This window comes from Pezoporus occidentalis, unplaced genomic scaffold, assembly GCF_034315485.1.
Source record: "Pezoporus occidentalis ecotype Australia unplaced genomic scaffold, CSIRO_AGI_Poc_V1 ctg76, whole genome shotgun sequence".
NCBI classification, from domain to species: domain Eukaryota; kingdom Metazoa; phylum Chordata; class Aves; order Psittaciformes; family Psittacidae; genus Pezoporus; species Pezoporus occidentalis.
In genome coordinates, this window is record NW_026916115.1 from 3,257,798 (window position 1) to 3,276,795 (window position 18,998).

At 39.1% G+C, this 18,998-nt stretch overlaps 1 protein-coding gene across 4 annotated transcripts in view; it reads right to left on the reverse strand.

Annotated features, from left to right (window-relative positions):
* Nucleotides 1-18,998, reverse strand: part of RABGAP1L (RAB GTPase activating protein 1 like) — a 242,294-nt gene that overhangs the window by 93,751 nt on the left and 129,545 nt on the right. For all 4 annotated transcript variants that reach the window (XM_062602213.1, XM_062602212.1, XM_062602211.1 and 1 more), the window contains exons 13-15: nt 17,904-18,017; nt 4,035-4,109; nt 334-459 (exon numbers count right to left, since the gene is read on the reverse strand). In XM_062602213.1, coding sequence (XP_062458197.1) covers nt 334-459; nt 4,035-4,109; nt 17,904-18,017 — 315 coding nt within the window. The remainder of the gene's footprint in view (nt 1-333; nt 460-4,034; nt 4,110-17,903; nt 18,018-18,998) is intronic.

The following is an 18,998-nucleotide window of genomic DNA, read 5'->3' on the forward strand; positions in this document are numbered from 1 at the left end:
AGTCCAAAAGATACTCTGGCCTTAACAGAACAATCAATATCACAATTTAGGAAGAGAGTTAGAAAACAGAGAGGAAGAAAAAACAGATACCCGTTCTGCTTGGATACAAAGATTGACAGCAAGATTGGCATATGAAAGACAAAACAAATCAGAAATAAATCAGACTCACAAAGTTTGGATCCAGTTATTAAACTTCCCTCTTTTGGTTCTACCCTACCTCTAGAAGGAGAGGGGTTTCATTGTCTAGTAGCTTATGTAAGCAAAGCATTAATGTCTTCTCCATGCCAGTATCTCCATTTCTAAAATTAGAAGAATTTGTTACCCAAGTCCCACCTGCATTAACTTCTCCAGCTGGAAAAACTTGCAATGGAGATCTTCAAAGTTATTTCTGTAGAGGTCCCTCAAGCCATAGTCATACATTATTTTCACAAATACACAGAACGCCTGCTCTTCTGGCATCTGTTTGGAAAAATACACAAACATTGTTTTAGAAACTAAGCTCAGGCTGGAAATGCCTTACACAAATACACATGCTGAAATACCTCAGTCATGATGAATTCAGAACCAGGAATATATTATAATTTTTAGCAAAGCACTCAATGTAGATTTAAACAATCAAAATCTCAGAGGGACTGTTCTCCTTGATGAGCACCTTGATGTGGCTCTGCAACATCTTCTCTTAAGAAAATGTGGGAGCATATCATAGGTTCATGTACATATACATCCCTACAACAGCACAACTGCCATTGGTATTCTTTATGCCAAACAGATATGAGAACAAGTACACAACTCTCAGCAACAGAACAATGAAAAAAAAAATCAAGAAAAAAAAAAGAAACAAAAAGAACTCAAGATAGTGATTTCCACTGAGACTTGGTTAAAGGGAAAAATTCAGAAGAACTATGGCAGCCCCAACCCTTACAGAGAATAATGCTTATCTACTTTCATCCAAACCCCAGGCAATCAAAACTCTCCGAAACCAAGTTTCCCAGAATGAATAGAGAAATTAGATATTTTGGCTTCAGAACCTACTTGAGAACTCAGGAGGGCTGATCCCATCTGTTAACATTGTGACTTTTTCAGAAGCCTTATCTCCTTAATCTCTATTTATTTTTGAATAAAATTTATCATCCAACAGAGTATTAGAAGATGGTTCTAAAAGACAAGCTATGTAAGCCACTTTAAAGTTACATTTGTTGGCTTGAGCCTACTGAATACTGCATTTGTAGGAAGCCTTGTGTCATGAAATCTCCACTTAAAATGTCCCCACTTCCCCCACACCTTCAGGTAACACAACAATAGGGAACAAGCAGAGTCACTGCAGACCCCAGATCAGGTTTTCAATCACATTAAAAACAACCTTTCTTTTGCAGGCACCAGATTGTAACAAATGAAAACAATTATTAAGTATAAAGAATGACAACTCTAGACCTTTTAGTATATTCACTCATTCAGCCTTTTGCCAGCCCCTCATCAAATATCAGCAACAGATAAAAGCTCAGTATTTCCTTCAAAGAGAATTTTAATCTCTTGATATTTACCTCCAGGGTTTCATCTATTATGTTCAGCCTATGATTATGACCTCTCTCCAAGGCTATGGGCAAACACTTTCATTTTGACTTTCAGATATCATAAATAGAAGTAACTACCTAGCATAAAGAACTGTCAGATCAGCTGCTAGCTACCCATCTAAACTAGGTTTGCCTAGGACAAGCGCTTAGGAATCTCAAAGCTCTTTATCACAATTTTAGCTGCATGGAATGTTCCCCACTGACAGCAGATAAAAGCTGCAGACAAAGCAAAAAGAATAAATGGTTTTATCCTGACCAAAAAGACTGCATCTACACTAACAGTAAGATGAATGCAAATTTCAGGTTTTTTAGCAAAATAACTATTATTTCTAATAAAATGACAGTTGCTCATGCACAAGCACACCTACCTTACATGCTCAATCAGACACTCGTGCATTGATAACCATTCCTTCCCCAGGACAGGGAAAAGGAGTAGGAACAGAGGTTAGTACTAGGCTAAAATCATTTACAAGCAGAGACGACCGAGTCCTCACTCTCAGTGATAGAGGTTCTCCAATATTACCAACCCCAAGAATTCAAAACCGTAACTCAGGTTTTAATTTCTTATTTTATTTAAGCAAAACACATTATTTTGGGCATTTCCATTCTGATTTGTAACATTTAAATATTTGCTTCTTATTGTCTTTTCTCTGGATTCATAAAAGCCAGAAACTTACCTTTTTTTTAAATTTAATTTTAGCTTTTCACACTGCAATCGCAGAATAGTTCGGGGTGGAAGGGACCTTCAAAGGTCATCTAGTCCAACCCTCTTGCCATGACTAGGGACATCCTGAACTAGATCAGACCGAGTTTTTGCAAGGACTCCAAACAGTAGACAACAAGGGAAAAAAAAGAAGTCAAATACTGGGAGACTTACAGAAAAATAATTAGAGTTGGCAACACTGTCCCCTTGTGATTAGAAGTTACCTGCTGACCTTGGACTAGAATTTCATCAAAGCAGCAAAATCACAAAAATCCAGGATGGAGGTTCAGGCTACCCAACCATCCCTGAAAGATAACTACACTGAAAAGAAAGGATAAACTGTCCCAGAAAAAAAGGGGAAAGGAAGGAGTCTAGACAGCCATGCAAATATAGAAGAGTTAAGAGAGTTTTGCAAGCATTCACAGCATACACACTGGTTGGAGAATTTGAGAAAAACAAGAGTTTGAGGACATCCTGGGAAGCTCCCAACTTACATGTGCTCATTGAGACTGCTCCCCTTCCCCCCTTTCTCTGATAATTTCAGTTTAATATCCTATTATGAAAGCAAATGTTATAAAGGGCATATTAAAAAGAGTTAATTGTCATTTACACTTTGAAGTGTACAGGGCAATCTTTTCTAACTCCAGAAACATTAGAAACAGAGGTGATTCTCTATAACAATGACAGAATACAACTGAAAGTAGCTGAAGTATTAGTCAAATGTTAAGAGTGTGACACCCACTCACTTCTAAACGACACTGGTATTGAAAATGGCTTATTCTTCCAGTGCAATTTAAAAATGCTTCTTTGGGTAAAAAGTTAATTGCAAAATAACTGATAAACTAATTCGCAGTCTATCTGGAATTGTAATAATGTGACTAATTCAGGTTTATCCTTAAAGAATCTAAAGCTTCTCTGTAACACTGCCACTGTGCATCGTGCTCCTTAAGTCTTCAAGCAGTCATACAACTCACTAGGAATTACAATTTAAATTAATCTGAATTTGAGTTCTCAGTGCCTTAGGAAGTGTACGTGTAACATATACACCACCAACAGCTGGCTCAAAACCATAATCTGAAATTTGTTTGAGCCATGAATAATAATTTATTTATTAAAGCCTGACAGAAAAAGCAGGTAAGAGCCTGAGTAAGAGTAAGCCTGATACACGCACTACTTGAATCTGCTGCCTTTCCACTGTTACATCAAAGTTAAAGCATCTTGCAAATATAAAAGTTGTGTATTTATCTATCTCTATACATACATGCAAATGTATATATAGCAAGCAGCAGATCAAAGTTTGTACAGTTTTTGGTTACAGGCTAAAATATCAAGGTTAAAACTCAGCTTTCATTCAAAAGGTATTATAAAATATGCCTAGAAGAAAGCTGTCACTGAAAATTAATGAGACTGCTTGCTCTGGTTAGTGACTCTGAAAATATCTCCCAAAGTTAAATTCCCCATAAACACAAAGGGAGTCCATCTATGTGACAACTAAATTAAAATATTAATATGTAACAGATCAGTTTCAGGTTTTGACACAGAAGTACTTGACAATTTAATGGATTTATCCTAGATAAAGGAAATCTACATTCATCAAGATAGAAGCCATTAGTCATTACTCGCCAAAAAGCTACAAGAGGAAAATGAATACAGACAAATAAACAACAGTAAATATCTGTCAAATAGCATGTTACAGTACTACTTATTTCAAAGCTCCTTTGGTTTCAAACATCAGAGCTTTCATTTTGCAATTAACTCACATGAAGTAGAAGCACAGCTGCAAGGAAAGACTGTCCCTGGCAATAGCCAATGTCTTCATCATAGACAGAGTATGCCTAGAAAAAAATAGAAGTCAATATATATTTAAAATACACACAGGCATTATCAAAATGTGTTATAATCAATGAACTATTCAGAATATGTAATACTATGCAGGCTAAAATAATAAAGAGAGTGAAACTGTAACCAGCTTTGCTTTGGCTTTCAGGGAATTTAAGGAAACACAGGTCACCCTGAATCTTCCAAAGCTGCCATATATGTAAATATGTACATATTTTTAACAGCATGAAAGGAGTTGGATGCAATTTCCTTCCACCTAAATCAAGGATAATTCTGCTGAGTTGTGTAATGATACAGCTTTAATGATATAAGAAATACGAACTAAAATCCATGCTAGTTTGTATTGTGGGGAGCATGCCTATTTGGTTTTGGAAAAACAAGTTCTGACATCATGAAAGTATAGGACCTGAGGTTGTCAGATAACCACCAAGAACTACTCTAGCCTGCAAATTTTAACAGAAACTGTTTTTCCGTGTCCTTGTTATGTTGAAGAAGGAACAAGATTCATTTTCCTACAGTAGGACTGACATAATTCTATTTTTTTAATTCTTAAAAAAAAAAAAAAGAAAAAAACAAACCTAAATTAACCAACCTTTCCTTCCCCCTTTTCTGAGACAGATACTGTTTTGAACGAGATGTCAGAGGATGTTAAGAATTTGAGGAAACTTGAATAAGTATAAGCAGCAGGACTGACATCCTGAGAGAATAAGCAATGGACTAGGGTTACAGCCAGGGAAAACAAAAGGACATGGGCAGAGTTATATGGAAGAACAAGCAACATGAACCAGAAAATCTACCCTGCCCTCACAGCACCTCCAAGACTATTTACAGATAAGAACTGGAACACCGTGCTTATATTCTTTTTTAAAGTCTCGAATAAAATCAAGATTGCAAATTCACTGAAAGAAAGCACAGAGAGACTGTGAATAAGCAATGTCAGGTATGTTGGGGAGCCAAACCCACCTGGCTATCGTATGATATTGAAAAACTGGCTAAACTTCCTCTTCAAAAATTAAGAATTGGGACTCTAAAAGAGATGCAATTCCTTTCCAGCCAACAGAATTAACATACTTGCAAATAATTTCTGCCAGAAATGTTTTGAAGTATTTAAACCACCTTTCTCTTTTAATGTGACATGAAAAAAATAAAACATTCATATAGAATTCTGCAATGATTCCCAAAAATGAGATTTCTGTAAAGAATATAATCTAAGTATTCCTTGAAAACTGTTTATAAACAAGTCATCCATACATGTCCTAATACATTTGTAGCTTTGTGAAAACTGAACTATGGCTTACAGGTCTTTGTCATTTGTCTATATTCTTCACCATTCTTTTGAATCAGATGGGATTAGGGAGAATCTGATTGAAAATAATCCCAAATCCATTGCTCAGTTTTAATAGCCCAGGAAATACAAGATGACTAATCCCATAAATTACTGAAAAAGAAATAATAAAAATTGAAAGAACCATTACAGCTCGGTTCAGGTTGGGGGCCTCCAATGTAAGAAGGATATGGACCTGTTGGAGCAAAGTGCAGAGGAGGGCCATGAAGATAATCAGAGAGCTGGAGCACATTTCCTATGGAGACAAGCTGAGAGAGTTGGGGTTGTTCATTCTGGAGAAGAGAACGATCTGGGGAGATCTTAAAGCAGTCTTCCAAGTACCTAAAGAGGGCCTACAAGAGAGCTGGAGAGGGACTTATTATAAGCACATGTAGTGACAGGATAAGGGGGAATGGCTTTAAGCTGAAAGAAGGCAAAATCAGCTTAGATATTGGGAAAAAACTTCTTCACTGTGAGTGTGGTGAGACACTGGCACACGTTGCCCAGAGAAGCTGTGGCTGCCCTATCCCTGGCAGTGTTTAAGACCAAACTGAATGGGGCTTTGAGCAACCTGGTCTAGTGGAAGGTGTCCCTGCCTGTGGCAAAGGGATCGGAACTAGATGATCTTTAAGGTCCCTTACAACACAACCTATGAGTCTATGATTATAGTCTACTTACTAGTTTAAACCAGCTCTAGCTACAAAAATAAAATATAAAAAGTAAATCCAGAAATGTACATTAGCAGATACAGAACTCTGAATTGAAAAAAGAAAAAAAGGGGCGCACTCCTGGAAAAAGTTAATTTAAAATTAATCTTTAGCTACTAAGCCCTGAAATAACAGAAAATACTTTCAACACTTAAATCAATATTGCATATGGCCAATTAGAACCATCCACTGGTTAATTATTATCATCATGAGTCTTTATCTCCTTGTTCCCAAAATCTATTACTTTATGGATGCCTAGCATTTTATTTCTACAGCATTCCTGAAAAATGTATTACTCTGGCTTTTGAAAGGAGAGCTCTATTGGAAAAAGATATGCAGCATTATAAGTAATGAATTTGACTTATGATTTCTTCATGATATATAACAACACTTTTACTTTACATACAAAAAAATAATAATAATCCAGGCTATCCAGGGGGGATACTGTTGTAGGTGTCTGTTACAGACCACCGGATCAGGGTGAGGAAGTTGACGAGGCCTTCTACAGGCAGCTGAGAGTGGCCTCACAGTCACAGGCTGTGGTCGTCGTGGGGGATTTTAACTTCCCTGATGTTTGCTGGAAGGACCACTCGGCAACCCAGCCACAGTCCAGGAGGTTCCTCCAGTGTATGGATGATAACTTCCTCCTGCAAATGGTGGATGAGCCAACCAGGAGAGGAGCGCTGCTGGATCTCATCCTCACTAACAAGGAGGGTCTGGTTGAAGCAGTAAGGGTTGAGGGCTGCCTTGGTTGCAGCGACCACGAAATGGTGAAGTTCAGGATCTTGTGTGGTAGGACTAGTAGAATACCAAGTAGAATTGCAACCCTGGACTTTAGCAGGGCAAACTTTGGCCTTTTCAAGCAATTGCTAGGGGAAATCCCATGGGCAAGGCTGCTTGAAGGAAAAGGGGCCCAAGATAGTTGGTTGATATTCAAGGACTGCTTTTTCCGTGCTCAAGATCGGAGCATCCCAACACGTAGGAAGTCAAGGAAGAGGGCCAAGAGACCTGCGTGGCTAAATAGGGAATTGCTGGGCATGCTCAAGTGGAAGAGGAGAGTTTACAGGTCATGGAAGGAGGGGCTGGCCACTTGGGAGGAATATAAGGCTGCTGCTATGGGATGTAGGAAGGCAGCTAGGAGGACTAAGGCCTCCTTAGAATTAAACCTGGCAAGAAGGGTCAAGGACAGCAAAAAGAGCTTTTTCAAGTACATGGCAGACAAAACTAACACCAGAGGCAATGTAGGCCCACTGATGAACAGGATGGGTGCCCTGGTGACAGAAGATGCAGTGATGGCAGAGTTACTGAATGCCTTCTTTGTCTCTGTCTACTCTGCTGCAGGCAGTCCTGAAGAGCCCTGTACCCCGGAGACCTTAGATGAAGTCAGGTCGACGGAACGGTTTGCCTTAGTCGATGAGGAATGGGTTAGAGATCAGTTGAGCAATCTGGACATCCATAAATCCATGGGTCCAGATGGGATGCACCCGCGGGTGCTGAGGGAACTGGCAGAAGTCATTGCTAGACCACTCGCCATCATCTTTACCAAGTCCTGGGAAACGGGAGAGGTGCCTGAGGACTGGAGGAAAGCAAATGTCACTCCGGTCTTCAAAAAGGGCAAGAAGGAGGACCCGGGTAACTATAGACCGGTCAGCCTCACCTCCATCCCTGGGAAAGTGATGGAACACCTTATCCTTGGTGCCATCTTAAGGCATATCAAGGATAAGAGGGTCATGAGGGGCAGTCAACATGGCTTCACCAGGGGGAAATCATGTTTGACCAATCTCTTAGCCTTTTATGAGGAAATAACACGGTGGATGGATGATGGCAGAGCGGTGGATGTGGTCTACCTTGACTTCAGCAAAGCATTTGACACAGTCTCCCACAGCATCCTCACAGCTAAATTGAGGAAGTGTGGACTGGATGATCAGGTAGTGAGATGGACTGCGAACTGGCTGAAGGAGAGAAGCCAGAGAGTTGTAGTCTATGGGGCTGAGTCTAGTTGGAGGCCTGTAACTAGTGGAGTGCCTCAAGGGTCAGTACTGGGACCAGTATTATTTAATATATTCATCAATGATTTAGATGAGGGAATTGAGTGTACTATCAGCAAGTCTGCTGATGACACTAAGCTGGGAGGAGTGGCTGACACGCCAGAAGGCTGTGCTGCCATCCAGCGAGACCTGGACAGGCTGGAGAGTTGGGCAGGGAATAACTTGATGAAATATAACAAGGGGAAGTGTAGAGTCCTGCATCTGGGCAGGAACAACCCCAGGTTCCAGTATAGGTTGGGGAACGACCTGCTAGAGAGCAGTGTAGGGGAGAGGGACCTGGGGGTCCTAGTGGACGACAGGATAACCATGAGCCAACACTGTGCCCTTGTGGCTAAGAAGGCCAATGGCATCCTGGAGTGTATTAGAAGGGGGGTGGTTAGTAGGTCGAGAGAGGTCCTCCTTCCCCTCTACTCTGCCCTGGTGAGACCCCATCTGGAATATTGTGTCCAGTTCTGGGCCCCTCAGTTCAAGAAGGACAGGGACCTGCTGGAGAGAGTCCAGCGCAGGGCAACAAAGATGATTAAGGGAGTGGAGCATCTCCCTTATGAGGAAAGACTGAGGGAGCTGGGTCTCTATAGTTTAGAGAAGAGGAGACTGAGGGGTGACCTTATAAGTGTCTATAAATATATAAAGGGGGAGTGTCACGAGGATGGAGCCAGGCTCTACTCAGTGGCAAACAATGACAGGACAAGGGGTAATGGGTGCAAACTGGAACACAAGAGGTTCCACTTAAACTTGAGAAGGAACTTCTTCTCAGTGAGGGTGACGGAACACTGGAACAGGCTGCCCAGGGAGGTTGTGGAGTCTCCTTCCCTGGAGACATTCAAAGCCCGCCTGGACACATTCCTGTGTAACATTATCTAGGTGTTCCTGCTCCGGCAGGGGGATTGGACTAGATGATCTTTTGAGGTCCCTTCCAATCTCTAGCATACTGTGATACTGTAAAAAATGTATAGTAAATTATGAAAACGTGAGAAACATTATTAGCACAGTAACTTAACAATTTGCTGAAAACTGCAATAAATTAACCCAAACAAGTTTCAAAATAACTATTGAGAAAACAACACACTGGAACAAACTGCCTCAAAAAATACAGCAAGTTATCAGAAATAAGATGATACTCCTTTTGAGATTGTGAAAGATGTCAAAACAATGGCAGAAGAGGGAAAATTATGAGCGTGCAAGAAAATCCTCACTCTGCATGTTAAATACAAAATTATGAAGGAAGACCAAGAACTGTTCTCATAATCAACTTCCTAAACACATTAAACCTAGTAATCAATCTGTTTGAAACACATCCAGAGCAGGAAGACAAAGCCTCTACTAGGAAAATACATGATCAAGGTAGAAAAGTTGTATTTAAACTATAGCAGAAAATCCATGTGAACTTTCTTTGTGTCTCTTTTATTACAGAAGAATCACAGGGGTTGTTATCCTGCTCAGACCATTTTTAAGACGGGATGTGTTCAAAGATCTGTGAGTATCAGAAGAGGTGATTAATTAAAAGTAATAAAAATACTAAAAATTTATTAAGAACAGCAGTGTTCACCCCAAAAGGTGGGGGGGGGGGGGAAGGGGGCTTCTGGAAGTAAACAGGTAAATCATTCATTGACTGATTAAATCAGAAGATGAATAACTTGAAATAAAATGTTCAGTAAAACGATGGCATTGCTAAGAAATCTTTGAAGCAATCAAAAACCATGGAAAAAAAAATATTAACTGCTCGATCTGCTTGCTCTTCAAAATTATTTTCCACTAGGTCCTTCCCCAAAATCTGTTCTTCACAAGCAGCTGTTATCAGATATTTGGATACTACTTCAGTTCTGCATGAGAATTAGATCAAACAGAAAGATTCTGTTGTTAAGTCAAAGCATTGTAATCCTGGCAGCTAAAGATTTTATATTTTAATGAAGTCTCTAAAATCTACATGATTTCATTGTATTTGCCCAAAGCAAAGAAATTTCTGAGGCTCTATGCATATTACATTTCTAATTATACTTTTTTAGTTTTAAGTAACCTCTGGGACAATATTTCTGAAATACGATGTCATTAACCAAAAAAGCCTCAAAACTAAGCATGTTGCCTACAGATACCACCATAATATATTATTAACAAAAGATCTAAGATTAATTATTTAGCATTCATCCTTTTAAGGGACTTTGTCTTTCCACATGAAATACCAAAAAAAAAAAAAAAAAAAAAAAAAGAAGCAAAATCCCAAATCCCTTATTTCCACTGCAGTCACTGTAACTTTGTAATTTCAAGAGAATGGGATTTTCCTCATGATAACCTGTGACAATGTGCAGTGGTTTAAGTTATTATTTTCTTAAGCTCTTAGAGAATTTTCAATCACAATTCTCTAGTTAATTGAGATTTTAAATATTCTCTGTCTCATAAATGGGACTTAATGAAGATTCTGACTTGAAGCCTGATTTCATTCATTTTAACTAAGTGAACATCTCACAGAATAAAACATCTATGTGATGGTTATCTGTCTTTTGAAGAGAAGAACTACTATGCAGTTATTTGTACAACATCATTAGAAAGTGAATAATAATGAGTCTCTTCAAATAAAGCTGATGATAGAGAATCGCCTGTTGGGAAAGTGCATGAAGAATCCAGAAATGCTCAGAAATTCTTCTTTAAAGTAATTAATGAAGGAAAATCTCCAAGATCAGAATCTTCTGTAGACAGAAAAATTCCAAGTAGCAACTAAAGACAAATGGAAAGTTTGCTGATTTGAATTTAAAACCTCATATTTTTGTCTTCTGCAACTACTGTGTATGAGTCCCAGCAGCTTTAAAAAAGGAAGAGAATATGTTTGAAATTCCAGACTGAAATCTTCTTCATGATTTTGCATCCTCATAAGCATGAAAATTATTGCTTTTACTTATGGAAAATTCTAATGTACTTAAAACAACAAAATGCAAAACACTAACTAGCAAATAAAAGCTTACAATCACATTGTCCATTTTCCTTAATCGTAGTGACTCAATGACACTGGAAACTAAACAACTACAACAGAAACCAAAGAGAGCTCATAAAAAAAAATTCTGTAGTGTCTGCCTCATACAAAGGTCTTACACTCCCAGAGCTTACATTCCTCCACATACACTTTGCAGCAATGCAGAAGGAAGAGCAGAGGCTCTACAGATCTCCACCTCTCATCTGCAATAACAGTATCTCTCTTGTCAGTAATGCTTCCTGGCACAGGAAATGCTCCCTTCTTTGCAACAGGCACAGTGGCACAATACTTGTTAACAGCCATAGGAGATACCCAGCATCTGTGTCCCAGGAAAAAGGAAAATGTAACAGAAGTTGAATGCAAGGTTTTTGTGAGTGGAGAATTACAAGCCTGATTTGCTCTTATTACTTATTTTTGTGTCACTATCAAAATGAGAGGTACGATCTTGGGAATCTACTCAATGTTTGTTAGAGGCATACATCTGTGCAGAAGTCCGTTTTACTACAGTTAAAAGACACGGTGTCTGAAAAACAGACTATCTCAGGAAAACATTCATATTTTGATGCAGACTTCTTACCGAACAAGATATTTTATGACACACTTGGTTGCTGAATAATTTTAGTGATTGTATAATTTAAAACTCTGTAACTCAATTTATTATAAGGCTAACAGCCTGTAAGTAATAATATTCCTAAGACTGCAGCATTTGGGATCTATCACATTATACAAGGAATTTCTCTGTTAACTGAAAACTCTATTTTTATAAATTACTCACAATTAGTATCAGAGGCACGTGTATGCTATACAATATGCCTCCTCCACAGCTAGAAGGGCCGAGAGAATTAAGAAATCTTCGCATTTATTCAGGCAGGCTTCTGAACATACTAAAGCCTTTACTCTCTTGCCAGCATTCAAGATTCACAATCCTGACCTTTTCACTAGTAAACTCTCAGCAGAAACACCATATGGAAGAACAGTACTACTGCGTCCTCGCTGAGCACAGATGCACAAAGAAGGAGCCTTATTAATATGTAAATGAAGGAAGGCAAGGTAACCTGAAAAATCCTTTGCATGAAACAAGACAATAATATTTACTAAAATTACTCTTCAATGCAGGGGAAAGAAAATAACTTAAAAAACAAACAAAAAAATTAATTCTTAACTGATTCCATTTGTGCTCCCATGTTTATTGTAAAATTGGCAAATACACTCCTGTAGGAAAGAAAATCTGCTCTCTGACAATTAAACCAAGTTCGACAAATACAGAAACTTCTCATTTGTAAACCTGAGGAGATACTAAGGATCGAAAAATATGAAAGAACTCGTATATGCTGAGAAGAAGTGATTATCTGAAAAAAAGATGCAATGAAATTGAAATTAAAATGTAAGTAAAAGAATGAAAGTTAGACAAACAGCTTAAAGGACAGCACTAAGTAGCAGTTCTAACGTGCTGTAGGATGAGCCAAAGAATAAGCCATCATTTGCAGCTTATCCTGGTACAGAAGACGCTGGTCACAGAAAAGGGATTCAAAGACATTTTCACATTCAGCATATACAGCAAAGAAAGCAGAAAAAAAGCCCCAAACCCCAAAGCAATAACAGATTGGAGCCCATTCAGTATTAGCTTTGCTAGGAAAAACTGTTATTCCTTCTACTAATATGGGTATCAACAAACAGTCACACATTGGAACGGTGACCAAAATAGGGTGCTTCTTTTCACAGTAAACCAGTTATCATACTGATCCTGTACATAAAACCTTAAGGAAAGTATGACTGGTAGTAGGAAAAACCTACAAATTTTATCAACCAAGGAGGTAAGAATTCAGTAACAAAATATGTCATAATACAAATGACTCATATCCATTTAGAATCATAGAATCATAGAATCGTTAGGGTTGGAAAGGACCTTAAGATCATCTAGTTTCAATCCCCCTGGCATGGGCAGGGACACCTAACGCTAAACCATATCACCCAAGGCCTCGTCCAACCCGGCCTTGAACACTGCCAGGGATGGAGCATTCACAGCCTTCCTGGGCAACCTATTCCAGTGCCTCACCACCCTAACAGGAAAGAATTTCCTTCTTATATCCAACCTAAACTTCCCGTCTAAGTTTTAACCCGTTACCCCTTGTCCTGTCACTACAGTCTCTAATGAAGAGTCCCTCTCCAGCATCCCTACAGGCCCCCTTCAGATACTGGAAGGCTGCTATGAGGTCTCCACGCAGCCTTCTCTTCTCCAGGCTGAACAGCCCCAACTTCCTCAGCTTGCCTTCATACGGGAGGTGCTCCAGTCCCCTGATCATCCTTGGGGCCCTCCTCTGGACTTGTTCCAACAGTTCCATGTCCTTTTTATGTTGAGGACACCAGAACTGCACACAATACTCCAGGTGAGGTCTCACAAGAGCAGAGTAGAGGGGCAGGATCACCTCCTTGGACCTGCTGGTCATGCTCCTTTTAATGCAGCCCAGGATACAGTTGGCTTTCTGGGCTGCGAGCGCCCACTACAGCCAGCTCATGTTCATTTTCTCATCAACCAACACCCCCAAGTCCTTCTCCACAGGGCTGCTCTGAATTTCTTCTCTGCCCAACCTGTAGCTATGCCTGCGATTGCTCCAACCCAGGTGTAGGACCTTGCACTTGGCATGGTTAAACTTCATGAGGTTGGCATCAGCCCAATGCTCACAAGCGTGTCCAGGTCCCTCTGGATGGCATTCCTTCCCTCCAGCGTATCAACCGAACCACACAGCTTGGTGTCATTGGCAAACTTGCTGAGGGCGCACTCAATCCCACTGTCCATGTCAGCAACAAAGATGTTAAACAAGACCGGTCCCAACACCGATCCCTGAGGGACACCACTCGTTACTGGTCTCCAGCTGGACACTGACCCATTGACCACAGCTCTTTGTGTGCGGCCATCCAGCCAGTTCTCTATCCACCGAGTGGTCCATCCATCAGATTGATGTCTCGCCAATTTAGAGACAAGGATGTCGTGTGGGACAGTGTTGAACGCTTTGCACAAGTCCAGGTAGATGACATCAACTGCTCTACCCCTGTCCATCAGTTCTGTGGCCCCATCATAGAAAGCCACCAAATTGGTCAGGCAGGATTTCCCCTTAGTGAAGCCATGCTGCCTGTCACCAAGCACCTTGTTGATTTTCATGTGCCTTAGCATGCCTTCCAGGAGAATCTGCTCCAAGATTTTGCCAGGCACAGAGGTGAGACTGACTGGTCTGTAATTTACAATGCCTTTGTGTACTGTAAAACACTGACACCAACTTTGAAAAGTAATTCAAACATTTTTGGGAAAAAAAGAGAAGCATTGTGACTATTTCTCCAGTTTGCCCAGTAAGAACACTGACCTACCTAACCTGACTGATTTCCCTGAAACATACTCCCTTTCTCCTATTAAAAGTCACAGTGGTTGTTTGTCAAATAGGAGTTACTTTAATCACAAAATTAGACAAAACACATCTCATGTCAAATTCTGCACTGCATTCACTCCAAACAGTTGAGAGGGCCAATTCTGCCAAACGCTTTGATTCCCTGGAGCATCAAGCTGTTAACTACATATGTATGCATGGAAGTAGGTCGAGAGTACTATTCTGTTACACACTGTAATGCAGCAAATGAGCTCTTTAAACAGAGCAAGAATTCACATAGTATTTAAACAGAAAGTTTGCAAGGAAAGAACTGTTTTCCAAAAGATGTTTTCTCTCTGCAAATCTAGCTTATGTGATGTCCTGAAATGAAATCTCCAATCTATAATCTAGAACTCTTTTCATTCCTTATCACCATTGTCAGCCTTAACTTTATTTTTAGATACCTTGTCACATAAATGTTCTGCAACTGAAAAATTTCCATTTTTCTGATTTCCTACTGTTCTGAAGAAGAGATTAAGAGATGGAACTAAAACTGACAGACCTGTTAAAATGAGGCAGTGAGCTTTTAATGGTTTTCCTTTTTATGTGACAGCTCAGATCATCCCTCGTTTCAGTGGGGAATGAAGAAAATGCTCTTCAGCTTTTTACCCTCCCACTTGAGGACAGACCTTTTCTAGCCTTATTCAATAATCCCATTCTTCAAATATCTTGCTTTAATATTAGAAGAAGGACAAGCCCACAGCAGCTCTGTTAAAAGTTCTTCTAGTAATATAAAGAAGCCACAATATTACTTTCAACAAAGATTATTTTCTTTCCCAATAGAATGATGAGTTTATAAGCAAATTGCTTAGCTTTTAACAGTATTTCTCTAAAACTCACCACATCAACCATAAATCGAGGTCCAGCCAGACCCAGCTGGACATCATCTGCAGAACAGAGCCATACCCATTTAAGGAAACAGTGGAAGGATGAAGGAAAAGTTGCTGCCTATAAATCTACAGCGATCTCAATACTGGCAAGTAGGTAGAAGCTGTCAAGCTGTCAAGAATAAAATCAGTAAACTTATAAATAATGCCATGCTAAAGATTGGACATGGCTGTTCTAACAGGAAGATGTGCTTCCCAAATCCTTCTTTGAACCAATGAGCACAAAAAAAAAGTAAATCCTAAGCTCATCCCTGGCTGCTCTGGTAATTACCCTGTATTCCACCCAGGGTATCTGTCTTGCTTACACCCTCTGCAGGCTTCCTTTTTGTGTTTTGAGTTTGCTCAGGAGCTTGATGTTGATTCACACAGGCCTACTGGTGGTTTTGCCTGACCTCCTCTTTGGAAGTTGGGATGAAATGCTCCCGGGCTTCAAGATCCTTCTAGAAAAGAAGGCAGCAACTTTCTCTGCAAGAGCCTTAGAGGGCAGAGAAGGCTGCCAAGCTTTTGGAAGACAAGCAGAATTCTTCACTTTGACTACAGATAACCCAGGAAGGTCTGAGATCTCTGTCCCTCTGAAAATGCCTGCTAGACAGATACTTCCTTGAAGTTGCTTCTAGTTCAGATTAATTCTTCTTCTCTTTATTAGGAAAAATAGACAGATACCTGAAAAAGAGTTTTTTCTTTTCAAAGTATGTGCCCAAATTCTTTCATCATGCTCTACAGTCTCCTTCCAGTGTAGAAGTAATTGTCTTTAATTCTGGACACAGTAATCAAAAGCAGCTGAAGCAGCTGTAAAATACTGAGTTACTCAAGTCATTTTATTCCTACACAAGATTCACCTATCTATACATCCTTTAATATCTCATTATTTACCATTCCCTTTTTCTCTGTGTCATCAAGACATCTTTATCAGAAATTATTTTTCTGTTTTCTCCTAGGTGACTAAGCAGAGTAGATCAAATGAACAAGTGATTTTCACGACACCTTGTCTGAGACACATTTCTTCAGGGCTGATGTTTCGTAAACTGATAGCTAGCCAGTTAATTCTTCAATGTGTACCTTGTTCATGCCCTGACTTGTCCAGCATGTATATATTTTTTGCATAGCAAACTATGTAATATACAGGATTTTGATAAAAATACCTTCACCAATGAAACCTGTATTTTATCTTATTTTTTTGCATTAGCTTTAAGAGCTATTTTCAGTAAACTCATAGGCATTCATTGTAACATGCTTCTCACATTTAATTCTTAATAAGTTGAAAGCTATTCCATAATTTTTCACTTAACTGATCTCAAACTGCAAGCCCACAATTACTTGCATTGTCCTAGTTGTTCTTTTCAAAGATTTGCACAGGAACTGCTTTCTTGTAGCCTTCTAGAGCACTGCAAGGTTGGTAAGAAATCAATATAATTGGTTCAAAGCTCTCTGTGCTCCTTTATTTTTACTATTTTTTTTTTCCTAATGTGAATTACTCGTGACAGTGAACTTCAATGTATATAAACTATGTAGATATATTTCAGTCATCCAAATGACTGTTTTAATAGGAGTCTATATGATCACATAATTTATCTGGAGAACAGGAATATGTATCATTATACTCCAAAGGCAGGACACTCTTTTCTACTTGTTATGACAACTCAATCATTTCTGTCTATTAATCAACTGGAGGTGGAAAGAGAGTAACAAGAAAAAGGAAGAGAAGTGGAAATGGCTTTGTTTAAGGCAATCATTTATACTACATGTAGAAATAAATGTAAAATGAAAACTGAATGCCAGAACCACAATAAAATCTGCAACTGATAGCCAGAGAACCACCTATCTTGTTGCAGTATTCTACCTTCTGCATTTCTCCTAAGCAATGAAAGTCTGTACAAGCTGGACCAATCTTTTCATTTATTACCTCAACTTCCCCATGTGCAAATTGGAAAAAAAAATAGAGTTTTCTTTGATCAGAGGTGATCGAGAGGTATGAGTGAAAATTTATGCACACACATTGCCTGTTGAATGGTCAGCTGGCCTGTTTTCTAAATAATTATTTAAAGACACTCGTGCTTAATCTCACAGCAGAGCTTCCTCTGAGGGTTTCTCTTCCTTTGGAAACCTCTCTGCCATCAAAGCAAAAAAAGTTTTACTGCATCACTGAAGCAGTGATTACTACATTACACGGAAGTGGACCTCTGCTATCAAACTGCCCTTTAGTAAACCTTACCTGAGCCTAACTTTTCTCATATGCATCTTAGGAGATACAAAATGCAAGGTTATTAAAAATACTTCACGTTATCCAGTACTGCAGAGACACTGCACTCTCCACATGCTATCTAAATAAAGCTTTAAAATAGTATTGATCAGTGACTTAGATCAGAACATGGTTAGCAGGGCAAAATACAGTCATAGCAAAATATGGAACACACTTTAAAATTCAGAGTACTGACTGTACCTTACAGATTTTGTATAGAGATTCCTGACCATCTCCTTCTGTATCTTTGAAATAATCATGTGCTGGAAATGTACGATGAATATCTCGTGTAATGACACTCTCTTGAGCAGAATCCTGTAAGAAAAGAAAGAAAAATCCCAATGTATTAGCCCAGTAACAGTGTAATCAAACATAACAGAATATAAAATTCAATGTGCAGTCAACGTGGATAAATTAGATAACTGCTTTACTGACTCATCCTCCAAAAATGCTTTGACATGAAACTGAAAATCCTCCAGTCTCATATGCAGTAATAATTTGACAGTTTAACAAGAGCGACATGGCATGTTTTCTTGTCCTTTAGGCTTACAGTTTAACTTTAAAACTCATAGGAAATTGCTAGTTATCCAATTGCAGGTGCATTTTTACCATAGGACATATGCTTACTGTATCTCAGGGAGTAAAAGAAAAAATAAAAAAAAAATTAGACTGTCTCTCTCCTGCAAGCTCAGAAGTATCAATTTAAAACGTATATCAGTCTGCCATAAAAAACGTGTTAATTACAAATCAGAACTATTACATAGGAACATTCAATGTTCACCATTAACTGGTCTTCAAAAGAACAAAAAAGAGAGGAAGTACCAGAAAACATTATACTTTCAGATGAATCCCCTATATTTCCCTGCTACCATCTCAAATTCAATTATATTTTTACATTGACTAGCAACCAAGGACAAGTTCAGGTGCTTAAACACTGGTGTCAGATGCCATTTTAGAAGCCTGATGATTATCTTGCCTGGTAAGCAGCTGCTACTGCAGAAGGATACAAGGCTGCTGCAAAGGCTGCATCACGTCTGCAAAGCTCCATGCGGATGATCTTAATATACAAAGGCAGCTAAAATTACATCAAATACCCACAATTAGGCAACTGACATATCATGTTCCCTAGACATACCTAATGCTATAGACAAAGAAGCAATTGCTTACAATACTGCATACCTTTAGTTAGAAAATAAAATATTACACAAAAGCTTTCAAATCCTCAGAGTGCAGTTTGTAATCCACGACTCTCTATAACAAAGCTTTACACCTGCTGGAGTCAGCAGTTGGGAAACT